This window comes from Notechis scutatus, chromosome 1 (genome assembly GCF_049901735.1).
Source record: "Notechis scutatus isolate UNSWTSFEM ecotype Mainland chromosome 1, rNotScu1.2, whole genome shotgun sequence".
In the NCBI taxonomy this organism is placed as follows: Eukaryota; Metazoa; Chordata; class Lepidosauria; order Squamata; family Elapidae; genus Notechis; species Notechis scutatus.
This window is the reverse complement of record NC_142009.1, coordinates 18,457,223-18,468,473: the sequence shown is the minus strand read 5'-3', so window position 1 is coordinate 18,468,473 and position 11,251 is coordinate 18,457,223. Positions and strand designations below refer to the sequence as shown.

Here is an 11,251-nt window from a genome sequence, read left to right as displayed (position 1 = left end):
ACTCTGCAGAGGCCATTTTGAGTGCTGGCCCCTGCCCTTCCCAGCTGTTTCATTGCTCGCCTCATGCTGCGGCCGGCGCTGGCGGCGCTGGCTCTGGGCTGGGCGGTCGCCTGGCTGGCGGCTCGCGGCTTCGCTCCCTGGTGGTGGCTGGGGCGGAATTGCAGCGGGGAAGCGGTCCTAACTGCCGCCGAGCTGAGCCGTTACACGGGCACCGAGGGAAGCCCGGGACTTTACCTGGCCGTGTTGGGACAGGTGTTCGACGTGCAGCAGGGGCGCAGGCATTACGGCCCCGGAGGTGCTTACGGCTTCTTCTCAGGTACTTCGCCTCCCCGTTCCTCTTTCCCACCAGGCCCGGGTAAAGGGGGTGAGCTTTTCTCCCCCGCGCGCGTGTGCGCGGTGCAGGGCGTGCAAATAGACGCGATCTACACGTATACATTAGAATTAGAAGAGTTGGACTTAAAACTTTGAATGTGCACTAATCGGCATACATTAAAATGAAATTTCGTTGCATACAGCCCTCAAAGGGTCTCCACCTCCAATGTACACTACATAAACAAAATAAAATAAATACAAAATTAGAATAGAATAGAATAACAGAGTTGGAAGGGACCTTGAAGATCTTCTAGTCGAGCCCCCTGCTCAGGCAGGAAGCCCTATAGCATTTCAGACAAATCGTGCCTACCGTCCCTGTCCTTTTGTCCCCATTTATTCGTACCTATTTCCTGTTTATACTTATACTTATTATCTTGTAACCGATTGACAAATCAAATAAACAAAATAAAATAAAATATCTTCTGAAAAACCTCCAGTGTTGGAGCATCCACAACTTCTGGAAGCAACTGGTTAATTGTTCTCACTCTTGGGAAATTTCTCCTTAGTTCTAGGTTGCTTATCTCTCCTTGATTAATTTCCATCCACTCTTTCTTCGTCTAGCCTTCTGGTGCTTTGGAGAATAGCTTGACTCCCTCTTCTTTGGAAGAGAGATTATCCTATTTTCCTCTTTCCAAGGGGTCTGATTGAAAACTGAAATGTCAGGATTGACATTCCAAGCTCCATCACACTCACCTCGACTCGACACCTTCTGACTCTAGGTATTCTCTATGAGGACACCCTTTTTATATCCTTCCAAAAGACCACTGTCCCCCATTTTTGTTTCAGAATATAAAGCACAACCATTGATGGATGAGGTGCCATTAGGTCATTGTTGACTTCTAGCAACCAAATAGACCCCTTCCCTCCCCCGATTATCTATTCCCTAACTAACCTATTTCTTCAAGTCTTTCCAAGAGTGGACTTGTCACCATTGCAACTGAGCCCCTTCCACATTGCATCCTCTTTTCTTCCATCTTTCCCAGCTTTAGCACCCTTTCCAGAGAGCTGGGTATATACAATGTGGTTAATGATAAGGCAAATGCATAATTTGTCTGAAGTAGGATAATTTGAGCCTGCTTCATTTGTCCCTAGTGTGAGTTCTCTGGATTGATTTGGTCGATGATCCAAAGAATTATTTTTTTGCCATTCACGCAGTGGTGAGATTCAATTTTTTTTTTTACTATTGGTTATATGGGCGTGGCTTGGTGGGCGTGGCAGGGAAAGGATACTGTAAAATCTCCAGTCAGAGGTGGGATTTGCGGGTTCTCCAAACTACTCAAAATTTCCGTTCTCCATCCACAAAATTTCTGGTTCTCCAGAACTGGTCAGAACCTGCTGAATAGCACCTCTGTATTCACCGTATTCTCCAACACCAACGTTCAGAAGTGTCAATGCTGTTTCTAATCTACCTCTTTGGTCAAACTTTTGCTTCCATACCACGGTTTGCATGACTCCGATCTTTGTAGGGATACACACATCATGGTATTTGAATATCTTTTCCATTGTTTGCTCTGTGAAAAGAATTCATTTAACATAATTTACTTTACTATTGTTTTTAAACACTTTAACTGTACTGTTTGGTTTTGTTATTGTGTGCACTGCGCAGAGTCACAAGTGTGAGTTGGGCTATTATATAAATTGATAACATTGTTGTCAAGAGCCTGCAGAGATTTTGCAAATGTATGTATTTAATTTATGGACTGCCCAACTCCCAAATTACTCTGGATAGCTTACAGTGAAAAACCAACTTATTAAAAGAAAAATACACTAGAAGATCAAAGTACAAAAACAAAACAAAAATGTCCTCTTCCTAAGCCCTAGGAGAATGATCAGTTAAATGGTTATTTGAGGGATTGCCTTGATTACATCTGCCCCTCCCATTAGGTCTATACAGGTGGGATCAACCCTTTTCTTTTTGATCCTGTGGTTGCTAAGTAGCTGGAGTCACACAAAATGGTTCATCCGATTGGTAAAAAAAATAAAACGGTTTCATTTGCCTAGTGCATTGGTGGCTAACCTTTTTCGGCTCCTGTGCCAGCACCCAGAAGGCAATGCATGCTGCCCCCCCAACACCCCCTGTGCATGCACACACGTCTCCTGTGACCCCCCCCCCCCTGCGCATGAGCGCCAGATACCCAACAATCAGCTGTCGGGCAGAGGCACGCATGCGCAGTGGGGCTCTTCCAGGCGACCTCTTGCGTACTGATAGAAGTGGCTCTGCATGCCACTTCTGGCAGGCGTGCCATAGGGTCGCCATCATGGGCCTAGTGAGTCAAATTTTAATTTTGGTTATTTTTTTTATGGCTTAGATGTGTGCAGAGCTAGTCTGTTTTGTTAGCTGATGTACAAGTATTATACAAGGCCAGAAATTGAGTTAATCGGGTGACAAAGCAGGTGTTTTCTGTTTATTTGTCCAGGGAAAGATGCCTCCAGAGCTTTTGCCACAGGTGACTTCACCCCAGCTGGCCTGGTGGATGATGTTTCAGGATTGTCACCACCACAAATGCTGGCCATCCAGAACTGGCTTTCCTTCTACTGTAAGAATTATGTGCATATCGGTATGTAGATACCTTGAAACTACATACACCAATCAATCTTGTTTGCACCAGCTTTTCAGCCACATTATAGTGTAGTGTGTTCTTCACTCAGCTGATATAGAGAGCCACTCAATTACCTTGAGGAAAGATCGGCAGCCTATACATTTTATAAATATTTCTCTCTTACTTGCCTGTCAAAATGTAGCATTCCTATTGGGGTGTATGTAAGAATATCAGGTTTATTAGGAGAATGTAGAGAGTTTAAATAATTAAGGACACTGAATGGAATTTGCCTTAACCTATCAATTATTATCTGGAAGAAGCTTGTAGTCTGGAAGCTTTTATGTTTGCTTCCATTTCAAGTTGCTTTCACAACTCAGCAAAGAAACAGGATTTGATGTAAAATAATAGCAAGTAAACTTGACAAATGCACCCAGGTTGTGTACTTTTAAAAGGGAAAAAAAATCAAACAGTGGAGAGCACAGAACTTATATTATTATCTTAACTATGTTTCCCATTGAAACTCAGTTTATTGTTCAGGGTGTAACAAAAAATTACAGTGAGCAAAACCCTGATTAAGCTAAGCCAGTCATGGAAATGGAAGTATGTGTGGGCTGTGTGTGTCTCAGGGATGAGTGTACGGTGGTGACATGTATTATCTCTTTTCAAAAGGCAAAGTAGCTGGACGATTTTACCAAGAAAGTGGGGAACCTACTAAGGTTTTGGAGGAGGCCCAAGCTCTCATTGAAGAAGGGGAGAAGCTGCAGGCTGAGGAGGTTGAGCGAAAGAACCAGTTTCCACCCTGTAACTCTGAATGGAGCTCAGCTACGGGAAGCAGGGTCTGGTGTTCCAAACAGAGGTAGGATTTGCAGTTAAAACGTCAAAGAAGGATATGATGATAGTGAACCCGCCAAGTATAATTGTATGATGCAGATATTAGATCCATGCATCATAGTCATAAGCTTGGTAACTCTTTATTATGTCATGCTGAAGGTGGGTAGTCTGTTGGTGGCAGGGAGAAAGGTTTTCTATTTGTCCTGCTGCTTGTCGTAGTAAAGTTATTTATTTTAAATAATAAAACTGGCAGTGCTCTTTTAATGCTGCAGTAGGAGTGTGATTGTTCAGTGATTAAAGATGTTGAGCTTGTCGGCTGGAAAGCTAGAGTAAGATACAACGGGACAGGGAAACCTTTACCTTTTGCTACATGTAGCCCTTATTTAATAGCAGTAATAGGGATTGGAACTCTAAATATTGGTTGTAAAGTGCAACTTCATATGACAGCTTGATTAGCAACAGTTCTGGCTGTTCTCAGTTACTGTTAAGCAAGGACCTCCTTTGATCACAACTCCCAGTTTTCGCATTAGCTTTGCTTGTGGGAAGCCAGCAGGGAAGGTTGCAAATTGCAATCATGTGACTGCAGGATGCAACAATGGTCATAAATCTGGGCTATATCACAATGACAAGATTAAGGAGATGCTGTGATGGCTGGAGCTTTGAAAACTGTAAGTATCATTCTTTCAGTGCCCTCACAAGTTTGAGCAGTCACTGAACAAGTGGTCATTAACTGAGGACCATCTGTACAGTTCTTACCTAACTTGTTTAAAAATGGCAGGAAATCATTTACAGCATAAAGAGCTGGAAAATATAGCTTGAGAGTGCCTGTAGCAATAGTTTATCCATACTTTCTATACACTGCGGTTTCTCTCAACCTTGGCAATTTTAAGACCTGTGGACTTCAACTCCCAGAATTCCTTAGAATCCGTCAGCTGGCTGAGGAATTTCGGGAATTGAAGTCCACAGGTCTTAAAGCTGCCAAGGTTTGAGGAACACTGGTTTAGAGAGTTAAGTGGCTCAATTTGTAATCAGAATGGAGAAGATGAAACGTTTTTTCCCCCCATTTGGCTCAGTATCTCTAACACAATATCTGTGTATTGATTCTGGCCAAAGGCTATATTAATAACACACCACTATAATGTTGAGTTAAAACATGATTGCAGTGCAGCAATGGTGGAGGATGCAGAAGCACTATGAGTAGCTTTTCAAAGCAGCTGCATTTTTTCGAAGATTGCATATAGCTGTCTTCAATTAGCATGTGGTCTTAAGGGTAAGACATAGCTTCTTTTAAAAATTGCAGAGCTGCTGTGTTCACACTCTGCAACACCTCTGTTAAACATGTCCATTCTTCCCATTTCATTCATTTCTTCTTTTCTGTGGTTTTCAGTGGAGGCATCAGCCGAGAATGGTCTGGTGTACCTAGGAAGCTATATGAACCCGGATCCAGTCGTAGCCATTGCGTTTGCATAAAGACAGAAGAGCTGTTTCCTGGGCAAGAGAAATCCACCCAGCTAAGCAACCAAGAAAAGTTGAACAATCCTAACCTTCAGGAATATGAAGGGTGTCACCCACTTTCTGAATGGTGTGCTTTGAAAGAATGAGTCGACTGTACCTCACTGGAGATTAAACCCTTCTACACAACCCAGATATTAAAGGAAGCCACTCTTAAGGAAACTTAACTATATATTTTGACACACTGTCCTAAACTAAAACTACAGCTTGCAAAACCTGATTTGCAGTTAAAAGTCGCCCTTTAAAAATATAGGTTTGTAAAACATAAGGTAAGAAATAGCAATGGAGAGAGCGCTTTAAATATTGTGTGTTTAAAACCATGGCAGTTGATGACGTGCTTTTCTAAGCGGAGGATTCTAGCAATGGAGGAAGAGAGATCCATTGGCCCTGAGGAATGGAGGTGTAAGACGGGCTCCCATCACCTGCTTTACAGATCATTGATACCAGCATTTGAACCAGAAGCATATGGGTAAACCACGATTTGTAACTGGTCACTTAAGAGTTACACTAGACCTACCCTGGGGCTATGACAACTGAAATTTGGGTGCTCAGCAGTTGGGCAATATTTATGGCCATTTGCAGTGTCCTTTGGTCACCTGACCATGTTTTACAACCATTTTGCCAAAAACTGGCATTTACTTCCTGTTTTCAGCAAAATGCACCCATAGCGAACCACTGGTTTCCAGAGGATATAAAATCAGGTCAGTCATGATAACAACCTATTTTATGATTGTCACAATTTATGACCTTGATGGGCAGGCTATTACTGTTGTAATTTGAGGACTACCTGTAATTGATTTTCTCTCATATAAAATGGCTGTATTGATACAAGGCATAAATAAAGGTTTTCCCATTCATGTTCAATTCTAGGGGTGGTGCTCATCTCTGTTTCTTAGCCAAGGGAGTCACCTTTGAAGATGTTTCTGTGATCGCATGGCCAGCATGACTATATGCTGAGGTGCATGGAACTCTGTTACATTCCCATCAAAGTGTACCTATTTACCTACTTGCATTTGCATGCTTTCAAACTGCAAGATTAACAGGAGCTGAGACAAGTAACGGGAGCTCATCCCATTGCGTGGCGCTCATTCTTAAAGGGGGCTTTCAGATTTCTAGCTGACACGCTCACGGTCTTTAACCGCTCAGCTATCATGCCTTATTTTGATATAACATGCAAGATAAAATATTGGATCTGCACAACACGAGTTCTAAACTGATCATTTTATAAACCATATTTAAGTAATAACTGGATTCACTCTGAGTCACTATGCTCAGCGGTTAAAGATGCTGAGGCTGTTAGACAGAAAGCTGACAGCCTGAGTTCAAGAACTGTGTGCTACGTAACAGAGTGAACTCCCGTTACTTATCCCAGCTCCTGACCACCTAACAGTTTGAAAGCATACAAATATGAGTAAACAAACAGCATTCCATCCCCGTGAGCATACAGTGATGCTGGCCACGTGACCAGAGAAATCTTCGTAGAACCCTAGCTCCCTTGGTTAAGAAACGGTCATGAGCACCGCCCCCTCGGATCAGACACAACTGGACAGGGGAAACATTTACCTTTATCTTTGGATTAACCCTGCTAAATTATGGTTTGTTAGATAACTTAAAGAGTTTAATGTTCTTGATGCTCTTCAGTAAACATGCCTATTAAACTCCCATTTGATGCATTGTATTGTTTCCCATCTGGCTTAATTTACTACTTCAGGTTATGGTTTGTATTAACCATCAGATGAACCTATACTTATGATCTTGAGCAAATTGTAATATGAACAGATCTAAAAGATACTGGCTTGATGAAGTGAAAATTTAAAAATATTTTCTGGATAAAATTGGGCCTCACAAGTGTCAGTATTCAGTTGGCAGCAACATGCGGCTCTTTTGCTTGAATTCTGTAACCATGAACTTACTGGTGTCCAATTCAATTAAATTGCTTTATTAGAAGAAATTACAAGTTGGTATATAAATATTAGAAAAATACATTGCTTTACAGGGCTTTCAAGGAAAGATTAGAGTAATATTTAAAAACGATTAAGACTTTGTTTCTCAAACTAAGAACAGCTGAAAAACAGGCCATATTACTTGCAGATGTTTAGTTTCCTGCTATGAAAATGGTATTAGTGGTGTGTTGACTGCAGTAACCTCAGTCTGGTAGGGACAAGACTACAGTTTTGTACTGTCAATCCATAAGGAGAGCTATGCGTTTTTAAAAAAATGTATTGGCAGAATTTATTTAACGCAATACAGACACTCCAACTTTAAAACATGGTAGCATGTTTGCAAATAGCTACTGTATATTGGACATTATAAGCTTAATTCTGTTACCTGATACTGTGACATCTAGGTTTAGTACCTGAGCTGCTGTGTGGGAGAACCAAGGCTAGAAGTTTCCTCTTCCACTAATGTCCCTCTGAGTTGAATACAAGACTTTACAACCACTCTTTCATAAGCCAAGCAATTATCCTTTCCCAAACACAGATTAGTCCTTTTAGTAATCTGCATTGCGAACAACTTAATGCTACTATAAAATTCACGGCTAGGCTGGGCTTAAGCCATGCTGAAATGGAAGTTTGGTTTTAAATTACAAATAAGTACAAACTCCTAGAGTGATCATGAGTTACCACTATAATTTAGTTCATACCACTTTTTTTAACATGCTAGGAAATGAACAAAGAAAAATCAATTTTCAGGATCTTAGGCTCAGATCTAATCAAGAAACAGGCCAGTGCTCTCAGAACACTGAAAAAGCAAACTCATTTGACAAAAATATAATTTCCAGACTATGCCTGCATTCCAGAGATTTAAATTATATCAAGTTAGGCTTACATATTTTCTAGCTAGAACTACCTTTTCAATGGCATGTGGTGCCATCGGAAAAAGCAGCAGGAGAGGGAAGTGGAGAGCAGGTTGTAGTTTACAGAAGCCTGAGATAGGATGAACCGGCTGCAGAGTAATGATGCTGAACAATATCTACAAAACAACAGTAGAGTCGGTGTCCAAAACTATTCACAGATGAAATATATAAATTCTTTCCATGCTCACATGCTGGATTATACAATAAATACTGTCACAAATTATAAAACTGGAGCACAAAACTTTTGATACCATCAGTTTCACAATGTAATGATGAAAAGGGAATGGCTTATGTTAACTTGATTCACAAGTTGAAGTCATATTCCATGCCTGTGTTTGAAGTACAGAATAAACAGTATGGGAAAACTGACCAATGACTGAAGTTGTGCAGAAGGGACGGATGGGAGAAAGGGATCTAAATTTGGGCTCTTTTTATAATTGGAAAAGTTTTACCACTGAAGAATCAGATCACCTTTGAAGATGAGAAACCAAAGACACGTGACAGCATGAAAATTAGCAATAGTCATAGTTGTTTCCAAACTTCTAAAAAGTTGCACCTTTGTACTGTTCCTTGAAGACAAATCAAGCACACTTCCTTCCCATGTATTCTGAAACAAAGAAAGCAAGATCCCTGGAGAGTTTGATACCATGGCCAAAGCCAACATCAGTTGACTTACAGTTCTGTAACCATAGTTATAGTGTTATTGTAGTTCAAATTCTCACATTCTTACATAATATGTAGTCAGATAAAAATATACCAAGAAGGCTTGGTATATCCTTCAGCATTGGTAACGAGTGGTCAAGCCACAACTCTCAGGACCACATTGAAGATGTCACTTAATAAATTAAGAAAATGCAGTGTTCTCCCATCTCCCTTTGTGTTTCAATTCAACAATTGTCATTGTTTAGTAAGTACAAGCCAAAAACTCATGAAACTTGCTGGATCTCAAGACAATCAACAGAACTATCTTTTTTTTTCTCTTTAGAAAATGAATTTGAAACCACCAGTTCAAATCATTAGAACAAATTAACATCTCGGCCAATTTATAATCTACCATGTACAGTACTGCACATGTGAAGCAGTCAGGTCCTCAAGTGTTACACTTATACATTGACTAGCAAGAACATTTTTCTTTAAAATAAAACAAAACACTAATTTTGGGCCAGTCAGTAGGATAGGCTCAGATACAAGTGTTTTTTTTTATTATTAAAAGTGCTTTACAATTATTTATTTTGTGCAATCCACCAAGTCCATTTCAAATTCAAGCACACTGCCCAAGGAGAATCTCTTTAACTGGGAAATTCCATAGCTCAACTGATACCGAGAGAGGTCTGCTTAATTTTGGCATGTTAATCATCTATCATATATACAATTTACAACCCGGAAGTGGTTACATAATGTCCATAATGCCAGTGCAGAAATATGGTAATGTGTCTATGAAAAAATAACTCTTAAAAAATACCAGAATCACCAAGGTAAACTGAAAAACTAGCAATTTGTTCATCTTCCACCTAGATTTGCCCAGATAAAGTGTGATAAGTTGTTACCAGGTGAACTATTGCATTTCCCATCTAGTTTCCAAAACAAGATGCCTGCCTACAGTCTCACAAAGTAGCTTATTTCTTTGAGTGGGTAGAGATTGCACTGATTACAGGTTAAATGACAAGAGGTTCATCCTTTTGAAGCAAACAGATACAAGCAGGGATTTTAGAAAAGGGCAGATAATTATTGAGGATCCCCTAATCATCCATGAATATCACTGAAGGCAGAATTCCAGTTTTTCACCCAACAGTTCAGAAGGGCCAAGCAGCAAACTGGGATCCAATTTGAAATGTAGCATTGACTTCTTCCCCTTTAGTCTTTCTACTCCATTCCCCCGAGATTTTGCTTAACATGTAAAGCTGTTATGTCCTCAAATTACAGAAATATATTTTAAAAAGTAACACTCTTGTTTTGTGTATGTGTATACACTCACCCATGTGGTAACATTACAGGATGCATTAGTATTCTAGAAAGGAGAGAATGCAATTTTTAGTTAATATTTTTCTCTTCCCTTACATACATATAGACGCTGAATAATAGTGGTTACTGAAGGGAAGAGTGACATACGTTTCAATTAACCCATTCATGAAGCAATGGAAGACTTGCTTATCTTCCAGGGTTTGGTTCTGTGTATAAGATTGCACCAACCCACCCTAATCCTCTGCATTTAAGTACATGGTGGTTTGAATCCACAAGACCTTTTTTTGCTGTGTTAAACATATGACAAAAAAATCCCTTGTATATATCCCAAGGTTTTAGAAGAGACCTGCTGTGGCACCTGACAACAATAAAATGTCTTTGTCCAAGGAAAGAGGCCCACAGGAGACAAAGCTGCAAGCCAATTCTACTTTATCTGGCTCAAGATAGGCTTCTCCTTACACGTGGACTTGGCGTGAGCTGCAACAATCATCTTAATACATAAGAGTTTTGTAAGAAATCACTTTGGGCTGTCTCAATATTTATGGACGGAGATGACCCGCTCCAAGGGTCACTGTCTTGCTGTTTGGTTGCTCTACTGGCACTATTCTACTTCTTGTGGTTATCCCTGTCTCATCATCTCGGCCTCTAGTCATCCTCACATAGTAGCATCATCATTGCATGTCCCCTAGCATTAGACCTTCCTTCAACATCACTGTAAACATAGGACTATTTGCAAAGTTTTTGATACATTACTGAATGATAGCTTGGATTATTAATTATTTCTTAAGAAAACCTGATTGAATTTGATAGCAAAGTTGGCCTCATCGCTCCCTGATTTTGACCCAGGAGAGCAAACAAGGGTTCCGAAAATCCGAGGAGCTTTAGTCAGCCTCCTTTTCAACAGGAGAAGTGGTAAAGCTTTCATTATAAGGCCACACAAAATTTTCAGCAATGCATTAAACAAAAATTTAACTTGCGGTCAACCTCTTTTTGGGTAAAAGCAGTCACTATGCCTGGCACAGCTGCCCTTTGTAAAAAAAAAAAAAAAAAAAAAGTTACAGAACACCAGAATGTTCTCTCCAGGAAGGTAACAAAAGGGGCAGATCAGCACATACTTACCCAGAAATGTAAGCGCTAGCAATATTATTTCTTTTCTTTAAAAAAGTGTGATAAGACT

The 11,251-nt window shown here is 40.3% G+C and overlaps 2 protein-coding genes across 4 annotated transcripts in view; one reads left to right on the top strand and one right to left on the bottom strand.

Moving 5' to 3' along the window:
- CYB5D2 (cytochrome b5 domain containing 2) lies at positions 1–6,931 on the top strand. Of its 2 annotated transcripts, none has more exons than XM_087945929.1 (4): positions 1–316; positions 2,790–2,909; positions 3,582–3,768; positions 5,131–6,931. In XM_087945929.1, the coding sequence occupies exons 1-4, from the start codon at positions 64–66 to the stop codon at positions 5,342–5,344; spliced, it is 774 nt and encodes a 257-aa protein (XP_087802055.1). In that variant the 5' UTR covers positions 1–63; the 3' UTR covers positions 5,345–6,931. The 2 variants fall into 2 exon arrangements, with proteins under 2 accessions (XP_087802055.1, XP_026528189.2); XM_026672404.2 differs by having other exon boundaries at positions 2,790–2,930.
- A 2,361-nt stretch (positions 6,932–9,292) lies between these two features.
- The window catches only part of ANKFY1 (ankyrin repeat and FYVE domain containing 1), a 58,598-nt gene continuing 56,639 nt past the window's right edge, over positions 9,293–11,251 (bottom strand). For both annotated transcript variants that reach the window (XM_026672392.2, XM_026672393.2), the window contains exon 25: positions 9,293–11,251. This exon is cut by the window's right edge and continues 526 nt beyond it. The gene's annotated coding sequence lies outside the window, so the exon portion shown is untranslated.